Genomic DNA, 21,968 nt, shown 5'->3' on the forward strand with positions numbered 1-21,968 from the left:
CCCTGCCATTTTACCCGATTCAAGCTCACCCTCTTCCCCCCTCGCTCTCTTAGACCTCCTCTGACCCCCTCCATATTCCAAGTAGAAGTCTCCTTATGATAATACTGCACTTCTCCTGATATACATCTTGTTCTTGCCTCGTCAAGGGGCGCCATTTAACCAGCTGTCAAATCTCCGTACAATCAGCACGAACCCCTCGGGATGTAGCGGTAAAGCAGCTGCTTCGTCTTGATGTTCTTCTTCATCAATAGCTACCACAAAGCTTTTCCATTTCACACACGCTCACAATCGTTCTCGCGGAATCCTCTATTTCAGAAAATTGTGAAAAAACGATTGGGTGGTAGAGAGACGCTATGCTACTATCCTCATTGCCTGAATATGCAAATCCCATATAAAGTGTTTTTTCTCAAAGTTTCTGGGATGTCACGTGTCCTTATATCACTACACTCCTAAGAACTAAAGCATTACAAAACTTTTATAACATCAAATAAACCTAGCAAATAAGTCCTACTTCTTTTGTTGTTGCGCAAAATCGACATTCATTTGACCGCCATACAAAAACTTCTTGCTTGGTGGGCGAAAAAACGCCACCTGCTGGAGGGAGACAGATTTCTCGCTTCAGCTTTGTTTACACTGGATTCTGGAGAGACACGATCGTCGCTGAGGAGTGACGCATTCTGACGTGAGACAATGCACGCTCTCTACATAACAGCCCGGAAGTTTCTGAAGAAATCCATTAAGTTTTCACGTTTTTCTCAGCACCAAGCTACCTAGAACAGGTAAAATAATGTATATAAATCATTTTGCATTAAGCAGTATACTCCGGTTGGTCAGTTAGGTAGCTAATTATCTGAGCTGCTATTCAGTAGAAACAGGCTCCAAGGTGGAAGTTCAGCAAAGAGGAAGAGGCGAAGTGAGAGGGTTTACTAATGCACTGGTATAAGTGGACGCGCATTTCGGCAAATTTTAAAAATATTTTTTTGTTGTCGGGATTTGGCTAAAATGGTCTTATCTCGCCTCTCGTCTGCCTTCCATCTTTGAGGACATTAATTGCCATTGTTTGAGCAGGCACTCTACTATATTGTCAATATAATATATCATCTTTAAGTCTAGAGCCCGTCAAACGCTTGTCAGTTTAATGAATTAGCTAACTAGCATTATGCTAGAAGAGAACAGTTTGGAAAAACAAGTAGTTCAGCCAGCTAACTAAACATACATCCTCATTAAAGCTGCCTTGTTTAACATGACAACACTTATTTTCAACTAGCTAACGAAACTAGCCTGTAGTGAACGCCACATTCATTCATAGCTACCAAAGGATGGTTTCCACCACAGATGAAAGGGGATAGTTATCATAGTCTTTGCTTATAGCATGTTATTCTGACTACAACAACCACCCGCAGATGGCGGGGTTCGATCTCGTGCCTGTAGATGGTGGCAGTCCAATACACCTGCCCGAGGGGGAGACACTGCTGGGAAGGGGTCCATTCCTTGGCGTAAGTAGCTAGCTTTAGTTGGAAAGTCTAGACTAGTAGTATGGAAATCCGTTTTAACATAAATTAATTGCATTTTTTATATCAATTATTGTATTTTTTTATATCGATAAATTTAAAATATTCATTAAAAAAATGATATCAGTAATTGATTTTTTTTTATATCAATAATTCCCCATAGCATTGCATTTTTGATAGCAACACATCATTTGAAATCAACAATTCAAATATATATCCATAATTCATTTCTTTAGATGAATTGATTTTTTTAATGTAAAATGAAATTATTGATCAATCAATGATTGATATCATACATCGATTTAATTATTTATTTTTTTGCCTAATTATCATAACTAAACTAACACTGAAAACCAGACCGCTTCGACTGACCACATTTTCCCTGAAATAATTTAACTTGCAAGTGGCAGAAGATATTAATGCGCTGCACTAGTATTCTTTTAGGTGACTGTTAGATTCCCCCTGCAGACCAACTTGAAGATCATTATAACAATGCAGCTAAAGTTTTATTCTCTCATGAGAAATCAATAATTACATTTGTTTATCTAATAACATCACTAACCGCTTTTCCCCCACCTAACATCGCTTGTAGGTGGCGGAAGATGCTAACGTGCAAGGCTAATAATCTTTCAACAGCAGCAGAAGAGCCATGCTTAGGCCTACATAATGTGCATATTACTGTAGCGGCAGGGTCACAGCGTCCTGCACATCTTTGCTGCAATGCTCCTTCTAACTTGGAGAAATACACAGTTGCGGTGGCTTCCTGTTGGGAGAAGAGAACCTATGTAGGAGCATGCAAATGTGATCCTGCCCCTATGAAGGTCATTATCATATACTTTTTATGTATTAAAAAAATGATTTATCGATCAAAAATTCAAATGTATTGATATAAAAATGTACATGATTGATATTTAAAAAATACAATTATTGATATAATAAAATGAATGAACGGAGTATATCAAACAATAAGAACACCTTCCTAATATTGAGTTGCACCACCCCCTTTTGCCCTCAGAACATCCTCAATTTGTCAAGCCATGGACTCTACAAGGTGTCAAGCGTTCCACAGGGATGCTGGCCCATGTTGACTCCAATTGTCAAGTTGGCTGGATGTCCTTTGGGGGGTGGACCATTCTTGATACACACAGGAAACTGTTGAGTGTGAAGAACCTAGTTGCGTTGCAGTTCTTGACACAAACCGGTGTGCCTGGCACTTACTACCATACCCTGTTCAAATGCACTTAAATATTTTGTCTTGCCCATTCACCCTCTGAATGGCACACATACACAATCCACGTGTCAATTGTCTCGAGGTTGAAAACTATTTTTTTTACCTGTCTCCTCGCCTTCATCAACACTGATTTGAAGTGGATTTAACAAGTGACATCAATAAGGGATTATAGCTTTCATCTGGTCAGTCAGTCATGGAAAGAGCAGGTGTCCTTTATGTTTTGTACACTCAGTGTATGTTAAAAAGGCATTCCATGCTAGTAGAGTTAGCTACGTCTGTGTTCCCTGGACCTGGAGAGCTACTAGATATAACTAAAGATTCTTGGTGTATATTACTGGCCAGTACAGGAAAGCCCCATACAAACCGCTGCCATAGATTTTCTTTTTCAACTAACCTATTCTTAGCGATACTTTGTTCTTGTTTCGGTGAAAAAAGTAACTTACAAATGACAGTTTCCAGAAAATAACCAAATCATTGGTTATATCACATTATCTGGCATACAGTCTGTAACTAGAGAGGAATCAGGGTGGTTCGTATGACGCTAAAAGCAGGCATCCCCTGGCCTGTACGTCCCCAGGACTAGAGTTGGTGACAATTGCTCTAGCTAATGCTTCATTGGTTTAATCTGCAATAAATTAATTATGACCTTTCCACTTTATGCTGGTAGACTTCCAAGCACTTAATTAATTGCTCACCAAATTATTATTATTACAATCTATTTTTCATTTAACTAAGCATGTCAGTTAAGAATAAATTCTTATTCACAATGACGGCCTACCCGTCAATTTAGACAAATATCCTAACTAGAAACTTGGAGGAAAAAAGGATATACTGAAAGACTAAACTGGTCCTTTTCAGCTCTCCTACTCTGAGATGCTTTAGATATCTTAAATATGGGCCCTGATCTGTGAGTTTACGCTCTCTGTGTGTTTCAGGTCAGCGACAAAAGAGTCTCCAGACACCACTGCCTCCTTGAGAACCTGAATGGGCAGCTGCGCATCAAACCTGTAGGCTTAAGTAGAATTTATTCTTTATTCCGAGTAGACTATTCTCTCTCATCTAGGGCTCAAGTGCATGCCGACCCTATTAAGACAGCTAAATGCCGGGGCGGTCTATTGTGCCAAAAACAACAATTCTTTGAAATCCGACATCAATAGTATGTTCAAGAAGGACCCTCTGTAATCATCATGTTTTCTTTTTATGTTTTGGAAGGGTTCTTGAACCATTTGAGAACCTGTAGATTTTTACCCCAGGGACATTGTCTTGTGTGGTTGTACCACACCTTTTATTAGAAATGTTTTTATTTAATAGTTTACAGAGTAAGGGAATAGGGCACAACACTTATAATTTCAATTGTTTATTTTAGTTGTGCAGCAGATTCATTTTCAGTAACGGTTTTGGGCTAAAACCCCTCCTCAGGCTGCCTGTAAAAGGACAGAGATTCTCTCCATTTTGTCAAATGAGGATGTAGTAAGGCCTTTGGACTGCAACATTGCTGCAGATGAATTAAGGTTAAGAAAAAATAGTAGGAACATTTGAATTCAAGTATTTTCAACCTTCTCTTTCATTTAGTCAGCTTACTGAGAGTTTGGGAATTACCACTCAAGGGCAACACTTAAACTACATTAAAGGGATAGTGACATTTTGGCAACTAACTAACTTTACTACTTAACCAGAGTCAGATGAACTTACCCTGAGTCCGTGTCTGGAGCAATTGCTAACTAGCGTTAGCATGCTAGCCCTTTAAAGTGAAGAGTGGTGTGAGAAAGACACTTATCTTAAAAGACCATTAATTGTTTACAGCCAGCTGTTGTGCGGAAATAACAAGTATATCCAACTGCACCTTATGGCCACCAATAACTCAAAAAATGCCATTCTTATTCTTTCCAATCCCAGACGCATGTGAACCCCTGCTTTTGTCAGTCCTCGCTGGACGACCTCCCACAACCCCTGGACAGGAACCAGTGGCATAAACTTGGACAGGGAGACATCATCTCCCTCCTTCCTGGGAAGTACATCTACAAGGTGGTGGCCCTGAGTGGAGAAGATGGAACACCCAGGTAACTCTACTCCTCATCTCAACCCCTGCAGTTTCCCCTCAAGGTCTAAGTATCAAATTGGCTAAAACTTGAAACCAATAAACAATGAAATCTGAAAAATGATGACTGGTTCGCATGTGCACAAAGAAGTAGCTTTTGAATTTAAAAAAAATATTTCTATACATACTTGATTTTTTTTGTACTACAAGAAGTTCAATTTCTACTGGGCTAACAGCTTCTAATGAATGCCTCTGTCTAATAACTATTGTTTGCAGTTTTGCATTTTACCTTTGTTGTGTGCTATAGTTAGCCAGTTCTCTTGGTAACCATGAGCGTTAAAGCGCATAAAATGATCCTCAGTCTCCTCCATGCATTTTCACATTTCTGGTTAACCTGCATAGTACAGCATACAACAAAGTTCTACACATGTAGGATCTTAATTTGATCATCCTTTTGCAAGAGAATGTTCCTGCAATCCAGGACATTTTTAACTTGTAGTGTATTTGAGGTTTAAAAAGGCTTAAATACAAATAAATATTCTCAGAAAAATTATTTTCTATATGAATTACGTACTCACCTTATACGATGGGAGTAGTGATATCAAATCTATAGTCTTAACAAATATTGGCATATAAGACCATCTGATTCCTTTTTAAATTCAGCTTTTCAACATCACCCTCTTTTTACCTATAAAGGTCTCATAATGTAGCTAACATCTTTGAAATCAAATCATGTATTACCTAGACTACTTAATGTTTTTTGGGTCCATGCTTATGTATTCTTACTTTCACCTCAGGTTTAAACCTTCTAGAGGTGTTAGTTAGCTTTTCCCATTGGGAAAACATGTCACAATTAGTCGCTATGGTGGCATGACATTACTTCTCCAGTAGCAACATATTTTGTGGAGAATAATTAGTCGCTTAACATTGCTACATAAAAGGTCACACTAGTAGAGCGAGTTGTCTCCTGACTCCTTAATGAAGAGTTTTATATCTCCCCGTTTCTATGTTTCCTTTGTATACACGCAAACATCATTATCTATTTGCCGGTCAATATGCACATTGTGATTTATGAACGACTCGCGTCCCCATAGTGCATCCTGACCACCCTTAGACAGATTTGGAAAGATAAGGATTGTTCTCTGGCACTGGCATCAGACAATAGCTTTACTAATTGGTTTGCAAATTACTACATTAATTTATGCCTTTCATCTCCCAAAGACAGGCTAGACTGAGTGTACTGAATTGGAATAAATACCAGTGTCTTTTATCTCTTTCTATGTAAAACCAACACCCAAGCAACATTCAATTATATAATATTTTTGAAATGGTGGTCTTTTGTTTCTGAATTTTTACATTTCAGTTTTTATTTTCATGTTTCATTTTTGTTTGAAGTTTCGATCAAAAGGATCCTAACCAGACACTCAAGTCAATTTAGCTGCTGTCTACTGCCTACACTAAAGAAGGAACATGCATGACTCATGTAACCGGTGCAGAGAAGGTGCTCGTGTTTGCAACAAGTTGTCTCTTCCTTGCAGAAACAGTCAGGCTCTTCAAGATGAAGACGAGGCTGTTATTAAGTCTCCTCCTGCCTCCCCTGAACCAAGCGACGAACCTGCTTACCCCTCTCGACAGGGCAAGGGGTGGACGCCAAGCTCCCATGAACAACAATCTAGACTGGGAGGTAGTGTGGACCAGAAGGAGCCAGATGAACAGCTACCTAACCCACCTACCTTAAACCAGGTCAGGAAATCTGTAGTGTCAACAAAAGTTTTATTTTGATGTATCCTACTGCAATTTTCCTGGGATCCCACTGCTGACACCAATTACGCTTCAAATTCCGCTTCCTGCACCATTTACCCTTGTAATCCCATGCCTGGCACCATTTACCATTGGAATCTCACTTGTAACAGCTATTAATTTGGCATCCCACTTCTGACACCAATTTCCCAGCGAATCCCACTCGTGACTCCAATTAATATGTATATTTATAAATGTTTCCTGTGAGTATGGTGGTACCGATAAACCCGGTTTGCGTTGTGGTTTTGTGCTCACAGACAGAAGCTGGGGTCGCTGAAGCAGAAAATGACAAGAACGAGCTGAAACTTGAACCAAAGAAAAGAGTGTTACCTGCTTGGATGACTGTACCCATTGCATCTCCCAAGAACCCCACCACCACCAAAGGTATCTCTCCTATTTAGGACAGTGACATAATGGAATTTTGGATAACAATTAATTGTCATGCATATGACGCCAATTAACGTTAGAATTGTTATTGTTACAAATTAAGACAAGATTCCTCATCAAATGAATGATGCCAGGTTGGAGTGGATTGGCACATTTTACTATTGACACAAGGTTAGTGCATGAGAGAGACAGTATAACCTAGTTGTTAACTATTGTTGCTATTTCTGAATAGGTCAATCTAGTCAGAGACTTCCACCATTTTTTTATAGAAGATTTTTGCCCCACTCAATTCACGCACTGAATGAACTGCGCTGGAAGCAGTAAGCTGTGTCAACTGCTCCCGAGGAGCGGTATTGAACTGTAGTTCTATGTCTATGTGAAAAGAAAGCTGAAAAAGCACGAGAAATCTGCTCAAATCCATATGTTTGCTTGCAAAAAAGAAAATCAAATGCATTAAGTTTACGAATAGTTGCTAGCTTTACAAGGCTCCATGTTAGGATTCCTCTGAGAGCCAGTTCTTAAGAATCGAATCCTACTTAAATGAATAATAATATAAGGGGTTTACAACCCATTGTCTCAACAGGATGCACTGCATTGGTTTTAAACTCTTACTTATATAAAATAAAACGAATAAATAAAATTTCCTCACATCGTTGCCCTAGTTTCCTTAAAGTTCCCCTGAAAGTTTCAACTTCCTCATACTGACTCCATCTGGAGTCTAGTGACCCATTTACCATGGCTGCATCCAAAATGGCACCCTATTCCCCATAGAGTGCACTACTTTTGACCAGGGCCGATAGGGCTCTGGTCAAAAGTAGTGCACTCTGTAGGAAATAGGATGCCATTTGGGATGTGTAGTGCACTCTGTAGGAAATAGGATGCCATTCGGGACGCGTAGTGCACTTTGTAGGAAATAGGATGCCATTTGGGACGCACACATGGTTTCCTAATGCTAATTTAGGCTACATAGTGCTGACGTTATAGTCAACAATGTCAAAAAGGTTATCCATTAGGCTTTAGATTTGTAAATGGTGCAAACAGTGGCTTGCTCTGATTATTGATAGCCAATGCCTCTGAGCAAGCCTTTTAACAGAGACCGTCAATCTATATTTTAGGTTACGTCAATCAGCGGTCGACAGCACATAACCTTTTTCAGATTCCTAATTTCCTATCTTGAACTTGATCTAGGATCAGTTTTCCCTTTTCATTCATAATGAAAAGGATTACATGGACAGGGGGGACCTTATCCTAGATCAGCACTCCTACTCTGAGACGCTTTGAGAATAGGTCTGGGAAATTAATGGCATTAAGTGAATAATTAAACTCCAGGGAGAAACTGAAACCAGGGTGGACACTGCAGCCCCTGGGCCCAGTTTTTTATTTTTATTATCTGAATTTTGCCTATCCAATAGGATTAAATGCATAAAAATAGAAGGAATAGAATGGGAGTCCTCATTCAAGTCAATGATTCGTCCTTTCTATTCATTCTATTTCTACGCATTTAATCCTATCCAATAGGCAAAATCCAGATAGACAACTTTTGAAAAACTGGGCCCTGATGATCAGAGCTTCCCCATCTCTGCTGTTTTCATTGTGATTTGCACCTGGCGTCCCTTTATCAAGGATGGGCAACTCCAGTCGTCGGCGGCCTGAATGGTGTCGCATGTTTTCACCTGCCTTTGAGAACATATATTTTCATTGATATAGCAGTCACTCGACTATCTTGTAAATATAATAGGTAGTTTGTTACATGACACAGTCGACCCGTTCACCCAGAATCGTCCTCGTTTTAGGATTTGGAAATCGAGGCAGAGGAACCGCAACCCCAACGACAAGCACCAACCAGGGAGCGGCCAAACGGGCCAGGTACACAGCGCCCTTGTCAGGGGAGGAAGAGTCTGAACACAGCGAGGCAGAGCCAACACCCAAGAAGAGGGTGAGGAGGAAGAAGAGTGATGAGGATGAGGACAATGAGGAAGCGGTCCAGTCAACAACAGTTGAGTGTATACTAAAGTGTGTGTGTGTGTGTGTGTGTGTGTGTGTATGTGTACACACAGTACAAGTCAAAAGTTTGGACACACCTACTCTTTCAAGGGTTTTTCTTTATTTTTACTATTTTCTACATTGTAGAAGGTAAAGCAGCCAAAGGTGCTCAGCATATGTGGGAACTCCTTCAAGAATGTTGGAAAAATATTCCAGGTGAAGCTGGTTAACACTTGTTTGGTTACTACATTATTCCATATGTGTTATTTCATAGTTTGATGTCTTCACTATTATTCTACAATGTAGAAAATTGTACAAAAATAAAGAAAAGCCCTTGAATGAGTAGGTGTGTCCAATCTTTCGACTGGTACTGTAGGTCCACAGGTTGAAAGAAATTTGAGTAATCAAGGTGACGGACAGTGACATATTCAATACCGCCATGCACAATCTTGCCTGGATCTAGCTGATCTAGGGTGTAATCATTATAGTACAAGAGTTTCTTTTGGACAAATTCAGGAATGTTTATCTCCGTTTTGTTCCATTTGCTTCCGTTTAAGAAACATTTTTCAACAGGATCTGCGCAATGAATATACCCCTGATCACAATCAAACACAGTTCACTTTCATAGCAGCCACATACAAACAGCATGATCCCTTTGATCGTTGGATAATTCCTTCTCGCATCTACACACTCTCCTCCTTTCACCTTTTCCCGTCGCTTGCGGACTTCAATGCACAACACATCAGTTGTCTGTGACCAGAAGAGAGAACCTTTCCTAACCAAACCTTCATGTCATCATAACCGCCAAACGCTACACACAGCCTACATCGTTGTCACCATATTAGCTAACATCAAGTCAACATAGCTACTAAATTAACGTGTTAGTTAATCCGCTACAATTATCCAATAAAATGTACAGTTAGCAAGCACTTACGCTGGTGAGCCCCGGTGGCAATAAATGAATACAACTAAAGTATACCTTGACTTGTAAGAGTTTGTGTTGGTTAGCCTCTCTCTTTGAGTCAACTACTCACCACATTTTATGCACTGCAGCGCATACTTTCAGTACTAGATGAATTATCTGATCCGTTGATTAGGTGGACAACATGTCAGTTCATGTTGAAAGAGCTTTGATAGGTTGGAGAATGTCATCCGGAAGTTGTCATAATTACTGTATAAGTCTATGGAAGGGGGTGAGAACCACAAACCTCCTAGGTTTTGTATTGAAGTCAATGTACCCAGAGGAGGACGCAAACTAACTGTCCTCCGGCTACACTATGGAGCTACCCTACAGAGTGCTGTTGAGGCTACTGTAGACCTTTATTGCAAAACAGTGTTTTAATCAATTAGTTGGTGACGTGAATATATTTAGTATAGTTTTGTCTAAAAATAACTTTTAAAATGTTTAACTATTTACATTTTTCAGAAATACACAGAGGAGGATGGTCCTCCTCTGAGGAGCCTCCACTGTTGTTCTCTATAATGTGCAGTATTGTGTTTGTTGTGTGTTGTTGGTTAATGTACATTTACAGTATATGGTATATCACTCCGCAGGCATTTAAAGCCAGGCAGCAGGTGAAGCCTAGTAAAGTAGAGGAGAGTGAGGAGTCGGACCACTTTGACGTGGAGGAGGATGATGGAGAGAAGAGAAGAGGAGAAGCTTCCCCAGCGAAAGGCAGCAGCACTTCTACGAGCAGAGCGGAGGCCAGCGAGTCCGAGGACAAGGAGAGACAGCCTCAGAACGGTCAGAAGGTCGGCAAGGGGCCTCAAGAGTCAGGTGACGTTTCAGGCCCCGCCCAGTCCAAAGCTCGGCTCAGGACAACCTGCCCCTATGGAAAGGACTGTTACAGGTACATCCCCACATAACATTGTCTGAACAATAACTGTTAGAAATGTTGAAGATAGTACTTGAAAAGACCTGCACGTCCGAAAACATTCATTTAGGCCGGCAAATGTTCCAACAAGTAATTGAATTCAAAGACTTGACATATTTGATGGGTATTTTTATTTTATGTTGCTCCAGGTACTACAGATGAGATAAGTGCACTTTATCTATTATGCATGTTGCAAAACAAACGTATTCTGTTAAAATTGGTTCCACGGCAGCTCTTTCTGATATCAAAGAACTGAATATGTGCAGTATGTTTTCCCCCCCAGATAGTTTCTCTTATTTAAGGTTTTGTTTATTTTTCAAACCACTGATAGTTAACAAACAACTACGTGAAGCATGGGATAAGCTACTGTATTTTCCAAGACGAGATGTGCGTCCCAAATGGCACCCTATTCCTTTTATAGTGCACTCCTTTTGACAGGACCTATTATGGCTCTGGTCAAAAGTAGTGCACTGCATGTGTACATATAGGGAATAGGGTGCAATTTGGGACATACACAAGTATTAGCCTAGATTGGACCTCAGGGTCCAAAACTAAATGGCAGAGAGCAGGTTCAAATGTAGATTCTCTCCTTATTGAGGCAAAGGAAATGAGCAAAGAGAAAGTGCTAGCTCAAAAGCTAAATGTTCTTCAAAGAATACCAATCAAAATGGGATCGACCATAACTTTTAATGATTTTCTTCTCAAAATTGTTATTTCTATCAAAGGAAAAACCCAGTCCACTTCCAAGAATGCAGTCACCCCGGCGACAGCGACTACGAGGATAGTTCCGCGAAAGACGAGGAGGAAGAGGAGGACGCGGACCGACCTGAGTGTCCGTACGGCACAGACTGCTACAGGTGGGATGCACACCACAATGTTGTCACCATTACAGGATAAAAGAGACTGGTAATCGTGTCTCAAGACTATTATTGTCAGAAAAAAAGTAGCCTAATAGCTCCTACAATTTCAACAGGGAAAGAGAAAATGACCTATTTATTATAGCCAGATATCCCTTGTAAAAGAAGTATTTTGACCTCAATATAACATTCTGGATACAGGAAGGTTAAATAAAAGAATAAGCCAGCAATCATAGGACTCGGATGTCAGAGTGTCTGACTGGACACAATTTGTTGGCCTCCATTTTAACCTTGTGCGGTTGACATCGGCGACCAAAAGGCTTGAACAAAAGGAGAGTCTGACATTTTAGCCTCATTGGCATTTGACAATACTAGTAGTCCTTGGTAGTTAATCAACCATTTTCCCTGTTTTCTTTCCAGGAAAAACCCTCTCCACTGGAAGGAATACAAACACACCAAGAAGACTCGAGGTATGTTCATTTATACCTGAAAGAGAAAGACATGCTAACCTCTCACCACCACCCCAAATGTTATTGTTGGTTCCATTTGTGGTTCCTCTTCGATGCAGAATATAATCAGCCATGCATCAAATGAATCCAACTGGTGTGCAGAGCAGAGAGAAAGCAGAGACATAAGAGAAACCTTTGATCTGAAGCAATGTTGTAAATGCCATGGATTGTGCAGATGCCCAACAATCTTATCTGGGCTATTGGATAGTTTGTTTTTATCTTTCCAGATTTGGTCAGACAGCGATGTGTATGCATATCAATACACTGTTGCACTAGTGAATACATTGAACAAACCTATAATCCACATTCCCCTCCAGAGTTTAAAGAAGCAAAAACAATCAAACCAATTGCACTCCATTTCTCTGACATGACGTCAGCACGATCTATAAACTCATTGGGTAACATTGACTTTATGAAAGGGAGGTGTGTAACTCAATTTGTATTGCCTCACCAAACAGACTCATAGTTATGTTATTGAACATGACTAGACACTGATCTTGGGTCACTTTTGCGTTTTCCCCACTAATGGTTAAGGTAAAGGATATGGGAAGGGGGTGCTTATCCAAGATTGGGTTGGGCCAGCTTTTTGGCTCGAGGGGCACATCGGGATTTCAAAATTCATTGGAGGGCCACGCAGATTTTTTTTTTTTAACGATTTGTTTGTCAAAACAATTTTTATTTATATTTATAATGCCCCACCACCATCAAACCTCCTGTGGGCCATAGTTTGCCCATCCCTGTTCTAGATCATTACCAAGGGAAACGTCACCCCAGAGCATAGGTCACAGGGTTGGGTAGGTTACTTTCTAAATGCAATCCAGTCCAGTTACTAATGCCTTTTCAGTTCCCCTTAAAAGGCGTTAGAAGAAGACTTGTGGTCGGACTCGCTCAAGTGGGAACAAACTTAAACTTTTTCCCCATGCTGAATTGAATGATACCTATTTGAATCCTTTTATGAGTGAATGTAATAAATTACCGTCAGCTGTTTTTGTGCAACGCACCATAAAATATTGATAGACACAACCAATGTCTTGTGCTAGCATCAATGCAATTATACAGCACGTTAATAATACTAGAAATGGCCGTTAATAATGTTATACAATCCCTTCTACAGCGAAAAAGCCGGTATCATACAACAACGATGATGATGATGATGAGTTTGGGGACGATGACAGCTTCATCAATGATGAGAGCGAGGACATTGGTGAAGACTCTGACTATGAGCCACCTGACTCCGACGACAGTGGCAAGGAGGACCTCGAAACACTCAAGAAAGAAGCAAAGGCCTTCACAAGGCCGAAATGAACTAGTGGCCTAAACTGGACTAATCTCCCCTTACCTGTTTTATACTAAGCGTGCTATTTAAGCGGAGTATACCTTTTTGTCCTCTATTCAAACACCCTTGGAATCCAGCAGGTCTACAATCTCGAATAATATTAGTCTCCCTGTGCTGGGAAAATACAGTCAGCAATTTACCCCATCAGTTGGGAAGAATCAATAACGGGATTCTTGACTGATTTGTGTATGAGGATGTCATATTGCTGACTTTACCTTTTTAAAGGTGATTGAATTGATGTGTGATACACAGTGATACTTTCTTGGATAGTAATTAATCACAAGCATCTTTGAAGTGTATGAATTCTTGGTTATTGGTTTGTTTGAATAGTATGGACAAGCAGTTTCTTTTTATTTTTTACTTCCTTAAAAAATAAATTATCAGTACCTTCAGAATGTATTCACACCCCTTGACTTTTTTCACATGTTGTTGTTACAAAGTGGGATTAAAATGTCCTTTTTTGGTCAATGATCTACACAAAATATTTTGTAATTTCAAAGAAAACTGCTATATTTTGTATTTATTAAGGAAAATAATCAGTACATGTTAAACACCTTTGGGTGTGAATTGTTTTGGGTAAGTGTCTAAGAGCTTTGTCAAGTTCATTGTTGACCTTTGCTAGACAGCCATTTTCAAGTCTTGTCAGATCTTCAAGCAGATTAAAGTCAAAACTGTAATTAGGCCACTCCGGAACATTCAATGTCGTCTTTCTGAGCAGCACCAGTGTAGATTTGGCATTGTGTTTTAAGTTATTGTCCTGCTGAAAGGTGAATTAGTCTCCCGGTGTCTGTTGGAAAGACAACTGAACCAGGTTTTCCTCTAGAAAAACTTCCTAGTCCTTGCCGATAAGTATATCCATAACATGATGCAGCCACCACCATGCTTGAAAATACGAAGAGTGGTACTCAGTGATGTGTTGAATTTCCCCAAACATAACACTTTGTATTCAGGACAAAAGTTAGTTTCTTTGCCACATTATTCACAGTTTTACTTTCGTGTCTTTTTGCAAACAAGATGCATGTTTTGGAATAATTGTATTCTGTACACCGTATTATTTTCACTCTTGTCATGTAGGTTAGTATTATGGAGTAACCTCATGGTGAAATCCCTGAGGGGTTTCCTTCCTCTCAAGCAACTGAGTTAGGAAGGACGCCTATATCTCTGTAATGACTGGGTGTATTGACCTAATGAATAACTCAAACACCATGCTCAAAGGGATATTCAGCATCTGCTTTATTTGATTTTTACCCATTTACCAATCGGTGGCCACCTTTGCGAGGAATTGAGAAACTTCCCTAGTCTTTGTGGTTGAATCTGTGCTTGAAATTCACAGCTCAACTGAGGGATGTCACAGATGATTGTATGTGTGGGGAATGGAGATGGGCTAGTCATTCAAAAATCATGTTAACCACTATTATGCAACTTATGTGATTTGCTAAGCAAATGTTTACTCCTGAACTTATTTAGGCTTGTTATCACAGAGGTTGAATACGTATTGACTCAAGCCATTTCAGCCATTTTGTTTTTCATTTGTAAAACATTCTAAAAAATATTTTAAAAAACAGTGACATTATGGGGTATTGTGTGTAGATCAGTGACACAAAATGTAGTTCTTTAATCCATTTTAAATTCCGGCTGTAACGCAACAAAATGTGGAAGAAGTTCAAGGGATGTGAATACTTTCTGAAGGCATTATAAATAATGTATAATACCAGAAGTTGTGTTTAATTGACAGTAGTTTGTTATGCTTTTTATACTCAATGCCAGTGTCATGTTTGTCTATAGTAAATATGCTTTTAATGAACAATATTCATTCATTCGTCTGTCTCAATGTAGAAAGATTTGTAAAAATACACAAGATGGTAATGCAGTTTGAACATGTTTGTTGTATGCTGAATATTAGTTTCAATTTTCATGACCCTTCACTTGGTCATTGTAAAGCATTCTAAACCTGACACATTCACTTCCTTATTCATGGTTCCAATTACATAATCACCTCTGGGATCATGAGAACCCGGAGTGTAATACAGTGTTTAATTCTATGTTTTTTTGTGAACAAATTTATATTTATTTTGTCATCCAGTTTGACCTCTCGTTTTGTAATCCAATCAACATGCATTAATTCATAAACAAAAACACTGCCAGACGGCCTCATGTTTTTCACTGGGCAGTGGTTTTAATAACATCTCTCTCACAATTCACCCTCTTTTGTGGACAGCATAACAAAACAGGTAAAAACAGCTCCATACATTGTAAAACACGTGTTCATAAGAAACAGGAAAATAGATTAAAAGTGAAAATACTGAAATGATCCTAATTGGCATGTTCTCCTTTCCCATTTTCTGGAACCTGCTGGAAAAACATACATCATTTGGAGGCAGGTTGTTTGATTCCTATGACTAATTCAAGCCTAGAAGTGGTAAGGGTTCTGACTTGAATTACTGTAAATGGCAAGCGCATGTCACATAACAAGTACAAGCTAACTGGAGAAAACCCTCCTGTTGGTCTCGTAAGCATAACAAGCAAGGCAAAGACATTTCTTTTTGTTTATACTATAACAAATGAAATTGCCCCCCATGTATGGCGCTACCATACGTTAACAGCAATTTTGTAAAAGAGAGAAAAATTGGTAGGCTACAACAGTGACACACTTTCTATAATTGATTTACTCCTAAAATATGCTTTTGATTCAACCTAATCGTTTATAGTTATCATTCTTGAGATCCCAAAAGTTAGCAGTGAGAACTCAAAGTAGCCTGAGGAATTTCAACACCAATTTGAACCTGGTGATTTCAATTTTTATTTCACCCTCTACCTGAACAGATTATCATTAGTGAATTTCTTTCAGCCATTTATTTAACATTACAGATAAAAACTGAGGAACTAATTGATAGCGAAAGAAGCAGTGACGATGTCACCAAAAAGATCCTCCCATGCTTTTGAAGCTGATCTGGGACCAGCACCAACTTGCAGCGGTTATTTCCCCCCAATCTCACTCCTGTCACATGCCAGGCTTTACAGAGTGATTCCTCTGATGGCCATTGTCAAATTAAATTTGATTTGTTTACACGCAGCGAATACAAGGTGAAATGCTTACTTGGTATTGTGCCATTTTGGTAGCTGGCTAGGTAGATTAATACTTTAATTATGGAATTATGTTCTTTGTTAATGGTGCACCACTACACTGTATTCTCCACTTGGTCTCATGATTACCTGCCATAAGAGCACTGTCGTGTAGGTGCTGGTGGGGACTGGCATGTTTGACATTTTCTAAGTAAAGTCATGTGTCAGGATTTGTGAATGGAATGTTATTCAATCATGTGTTTTGAGAGTATGCATGGTAAAAAAAAATCAAACAAGAAAGCACATCTTAATTAATTGATCTAACCTAACTTCTTAATTGTCTAGCTAGCCCCGTGCCACAATTCTATTTTAGACTCTTCGATTCGATAAGTCTGTTTGTTTCTCTTGGATTATAATTGTTCTTGAAGAAGAATCGAGAGCGCTCTTAGTTTTTAAATGATAATGTTGTATATTTCATATACAAATGTGTATTCGAAAGCACTATAAACTGATCAATTACTTATTGTAAGACATAGAGACTTGAAATAACCACCTGAAATAACCTGTTTAGTATCCTCCAGGATTTCACCTCCAGGATTTCATCAAATCAAGCCTCTTGAATAAATACGTGGAAAAATCCTTTCAACGTCTAATGCCCTCCTCGTGAGTGATTCCACATTGTGAAGAAATTCTAATTTCATTAAACTTTCATGTTGTTTCAAAATGTCCTCCATGATAGCAGTGACAATGTGAGGCGTTGTACTAGTATGAACTAAGTTATCAACATGGCAGGACAATCAATCAATTTCACATCAAAAATCGCAATATTGACATGTGCAATGTCCGTATCGCAGAAACATGCAGTATTTTGAAACGACACTCGGGTGCGTGTACTGTCTGTTTTTATAGTTTACTCCGTCATCTCTCTCTTGGGGCTGCTTCCCACATACAAAGCCCCGCCGCCTGTCACGCGAGCAGTGCAGTTCTTCCTCTTCGCTGTTAGATTTACTCTAAGGTTGCATGCTGTTCTGTTAGGTCAAATGCAGTTAACACATTGTTCCAAACAAGAACAATGCTGCTTTCCACTTTGCTTCTAAATGTAAATTGTATTCATATAATTCACCCAGTGTTTTGATCTACTGTATATCGCAATATTTGGTCAGAAAAATCGCTATTAGATTTTTTGCCTTTATCGTGCAGCCCTACTCTGTGTCAACAGTCTGGACCTCTTGTCCAACACCAGACCGTTCCCTTGACTCAATCTTATATCTCACCCTTTTGGATCTTAAAGAATGGGAAAATTGTGCAACATGCCAGAATCCACTTGGCCTACTGTTGGTTCTACCTTTCGATAGTGTCGATCATCTCAGGATCAGGCCTCTATCTCAGTTGTGTGCACTCTACATCCTCTGTCATGCGTAAAGACGAGGTGTGCTCATCCGCCGTCGTTCCGCTGCACATTTGACAGATTTCCAGAGCAGCCTGGTCACTGTCCGCATGCACTTGGCGTTGTCACGGACGCTCACGAAACACAGCGTGTTGATGACCCGTTGCTCATGGCGACGCACTCGATAATGTAGAAAGCCACCAGGGAGTTCCTGTCCCTGGAGATCAGTGTGGAATAGAAGTCCCGCACCAGTGTGAAGACGTAGTACGGCGCCCAGCAGAGCACGTAGGCAGCCAGCACCAGAATCAGCACCACCACCATCCTCTGCGCCTGTGCACCCGCTTCCGGATCTGCTATGTCTGGAAGTCAGACACGCTCTTGAACCACAGCTCCCGCAAGATCCTGGTGTAGCACAGGGCCTTGACGGCCGCGGGCCCGGCAAACTCCAGGGCGAAGATGAAGAGGAAGTAGGAGTGGTAGTAGAGCTGGTGATCCCATGGGCCAGACCTGGGCGCAGAAGGTCTTGTGGCTCTGACTAGAGATGTGCGGGTATGTGGTCTCAGAAGCAAAGAAGGCAGAGGGGATGGAGATGACGATGGGTACGATCCACACTCCCGGGATCAGGCTGTAGGCCGTCTGATTCTTCATGCGAGGCTTGATAGGGTGGACGATGGCCATGTACCTGGGAACACAAGGAAAAGACAGACAATGCAAAGAAACCAGTTGGAAGGTTTGAGTTATGAGTGTCAAGGTGTTTTATGTCAAGCTTTATATGCCAGGGTGTTGGAAAGACCAAGTGGTCTCTGAGGTTACTGAATGATCTTGGATGTTCTCGGAAAATCTGTCACAATGTAGAATTTGATTGATGGGACTGTTAACTAGGGCGAATTATTTATATCCCAAACCAGAAATTATATTATGGAGCTTACAGTCTCTTGGCTTCCTACCAAACCCTGCACATAGCAATAATTTGGAAATGCTTTAGCATTTTGAGATGATGGGAGATTAAATAGCTATTTTTACATAGTTGGGCATGTCAGCAATGATTAATAGGAGCACGTAGCCTTGTCCAAGTAACTTCCTCCAATATGATTCTAGAAGGGCAGTGTGATAGGACTAACTAAAAGCAGGTGATGGATTTTCGGTGGGAAACCCATTGGTTTTGCTCAATTTCTCTTACTTCACTGGGAATGTTGTTACCACACAACATGGCTATTTGTCAGTGCTATATATCTTAGTTTCTTTTTTCCCCACATTTATTTAACCAGGTAGGCTAGTTGAGAACAAGTGCTCATTTACAACTGCGACCTGGCCAAGATAAAGCAAAGCAGTTTGACACATACAACACAGAGTTACACATGGAATAAACAAACATACAGTCAATAACAATAACGAAATAATTACAATTTAGCAATTTAAACACTGGAGTGATAGATGTGCAGAAGATGAATGTGCAAGTAGAGATATTGGGGTGCAAAGGAGCAAAAAGAAAATATAACAGTATGGGGATGAGGTAGTTGGATGGGCTATTTACAGATGGGCTATGTACAGGTGCAGTGATCTGTGAGCTGCTCTGACAGCTGGTGCTTAAAGTTAGTGAGGGAGATATGAGTCTCAAGCTTCAGTGATTTGCGCAATTCGTTCCAGTCATTGAACTGGAAGGAAAGGCGGCCAAAGGAGCAATTGGCTTTGGGGGTGACCAGTGAAATATGCCTGCTGGAGCGCGTGCTACAGGTGGGTGCTTCTATGGTGACCAGCGAGTTGAGATAATGGGGGACTTTACCTAGCAGGGTCTTATAGATGACCTGGAGCCAGTGGATTTGGCGACGAGTATGAAGCATGGGCCAGCCAACAAGAGCGTACAGGTTGCAGTGGTGGGTCATATATGGGGTTTTGGTGACAAAATGGATGGCACTGTGATAGACTGCATCCAATTGATTGAGTAGGGTATTGGAGGCTATTTTGTAAATGACATCGCCGAAGTCGAGGATCGGTAGGATGGTCAGTTTTACAAGGGTATGCTTGGCAGCATGAGCCATGACAGGGTCTTGATCTAGTGGTCCTCCATCCACACCTTGATTGACCTGGCTGTGTGGTACAGAGCATTGTCCTGCTGGAAAAACCAATCCTCAGAGTTGGGGATAATTGTCAGAAGAGAAGGAAGCAAGTTTTCTTCCAGGACAACCTTGTACGTGGCTTGATTCATGCGTCCTTCACAGAGACAAATCTGCCCGATTCCAGCCTTGCTGAAACACTCCCAGATCATCACCAAACCTCCACCAAATTTCACAGTAGGTGCGAGACAGTGGCTTGCAGGCCTCTCCAGGTCTCGCACACGACAACAGTCCCCTCCCTTGACAGACCCCGGATCCACAACCTCATCAGAATATATAGATTCTATATATGTTATAGATATAGAGGGTTAGATAATATACACTGAGGTTACAAAACATTAGGAACTCTTTACTGTTCCATGATATAGACTGACCAGGTGAGAGCTATGATCCCTTATTAATTTCAATCCACTTCAATCAGTGTAGATGAAGGGGGGGATTTTTAAGTCTTGAGACATGAATTGTGTATGTTCAGAATGTGAATGGGAAAGTACACCAGCCCATCGGTTTGAGTGTGCCAAGAACTGCAACACTGCTGGGTTTTTAACGCTCACCAGTTTCTCGCGTGTATCAAGAATGGTCCACCACCCATAGGTATTCCAGCCAACTGTGGGAAGCATTGGAGTCAACATGGACACCTTGTAGAGTCCATGCCCTTGAGGGCAAAAGGGTGTTCAACACAATATTAGTTGAGGTATTCCTAATGTTCCTCACACTCAGTGTAGGTATGTGTGGGAGAAAATCCAGAGTCCCTTAGTGGGGACCCAAACAATCAGTCAGTGACTGCACCCTATACTTTTATTTTATTTTATTTCACCTTTATTTAACCAGGTAGGCAAGTTGAGAACAAGTTCTCATTTACAATTGCGACCTGGCCAGGATAAAGCAAAGCAGTTCGACACATACAACGACACAGAGTTACACATGGAGTAAAACAAACATACAGTCAATAATACAGTATAAACAAGTCTATATACGATGTGAGCAAATGAGGTGAGATAAGGGAGGTAAAGGCAAAAAAAGGCCATGGTGGCAAAGTAAATACAATATAGCAAGTAAAACACTGGAATGGTAGATTTGCAATGGAAGAATGTGCAAAGTAGAAATAAAAATAATGGGGTGCAAAGGAGCAAAATAAATAAAGTAAATACAGTAGGGAAAGAGGTAGTTGTTTGGGCTAAAATATAGGTGGGCTATGTTCAGGTGCAGTAATCTGTGAGCTGCTCTGACAGTTGGTGCTTAAAGCTAGTGAGGGAGATAAGTGTTTCCAGTTTCAGTGCTTTTTGTAGTTCGTTCCAGTCATTGGCAGCAGAGAACTGGAAGGAGAGGCGGCCAAAGAAATAATTGGTTCTGGGGGTGACTAGAGATATACCTGCTGGAGCGTGTGCTACAGGTGGGAGATGCTATGGTGACCAGCGAGCTGAGATAAGGGGGGACTTTACCTAGCAGGGTCTTGTAGATGACATGGAGCCAGTGGGTTTGGCGACAAGTATGAAGCGAGGGCCAGCCAACGAGAGCGTACAGGTCGCAATGGTGGGTAGTATATGGGGTGACAAAACGGATTGCACTGTGATAGACTGCATCCAATTTGTTGAGTAGGGTATTGGAGGCTATTTTGTAAATGACATCGCCAAAGTCGAGGATTGGTAGGATGGTCAGTTTTACAAGGGTATGTTTGGCAGCATGAGTGAAATAGGAAGCGAATTCTAAATTTAACTTTGGATTGGAGATGTTTGATATGGGTCTGGAAGGAGAGTTTACAGTCTAACCAGACACCTAAGTATTTGTAGTTGTCCACGTATTCTAAGTCAGAGCCATCCAGAGTAGTGATGTTGGACAGGCGGGCAGGTGCGGGTAGCGATCGGTTGAAGAGCATGC

General features: G+C 40.6%; 1 protein-coding gene and 1 pseudogene across 3 annotated transcripts; one reads left to right on the forward strand and one right to left on the reverse strand.

Moving 5' to 3' along the window:
* Positions 1-677: 677 nt before the first annotated feature.
* On the forward strand, positions 678-15,670 carry aplf (aprataxin and PNKP like factor). 3 transcript variants are annotated; one of them, XM_064965252.1, is made up of 11 exons: positions 678-779; positions 1,404-1,496; positions 3,678-3,749; positions 4,639-4,802; positions 6,319-6,523; positions 6,838-6,964; positions 8,761-8,963; positions 10,505-10,800; positions 11,550-11,681; positions 12,102-12,151; positions 13,305-15,670. In XM_064965252.1, the coding sequence occupies exons 2-11, from the start codon at positions 1,404-1,406 to the stop codon at positions 13,493-13,495; spliced, it is 1,533 nt and encodes a 510-aa protein (XP_064821324.1). In that variant the 5' UTR covers positions 678-779; the 3' UTR covers positions 13,496-15,670. The 3 variants fall into 3 exon arrangements, with proteins under 3 accessions (XP_064821324.1, XP_064821320.1, XP_064821323.1); XM_064965248.1 differs by lacking the exon at positions 678-779 and adding an exon at positions 2,104-2,332 and having other exon boundaries at positions 1,413-1,496; XM_064965251.1 differs by lacking the exon at positions 678-779 and adding an exon at positions 2,104-2,332 and having other exon boundaries at positions 1,413-1,496; positions 6,325-6,523.
* A 2,299-nt stretch (positions 15,671-17,969) lies between these two features.
* LOC135528858 (prokineticin receptor 2-like) lies at positions 17,970-20,182 on the reverse strand (annotated as a pseudogene).
* Between the last annotated feature and the right edge of the window lie 1,786 nt (positions 20,183-21,968).

This window comes from Oncorhynchus masou, chromosome 5 (genome assembly GCF_036934945.1).
Source record: "Oncorhynchus masou masou isolate Uvic2021 chromosome 5, UVic_Omas_1.1, whole genome shotgun sequence".
NCBI lineage: Eukaryota > Metazoa > Chordata > Actinopteri > Salmoniformes > Salmonidae > Oncorhynchus > Oncorhynchus masou.

What these genes read in the sequence shown, in the direction of transcription:
- aplf (XM_064965248.1), top strand. Translation starts at nt 1,432, where the DNA reads ATGGTGGCAGTCCAATACACCTGCCCGAGGGGGAGACACTGCTGGGAA. An exon ending in AAGCGGTCCAGTCAACAACA is followed by an intron (nt 8,964 to 10,504) that starts GTTGAGTGTATA and finishes ATCACTCCGCAG; the next exon opens with GCATTTAAAGCCAGGCAGCA. An exon ending in TATGGAAAGGACTGTTACAG is followed by an intron (nt 10,801 to 11,549) that starts GTACATCCCCAC and finishes TTTCTATCAAAG; the next exon opens with GAAAAACCCAGTCCACTTCC.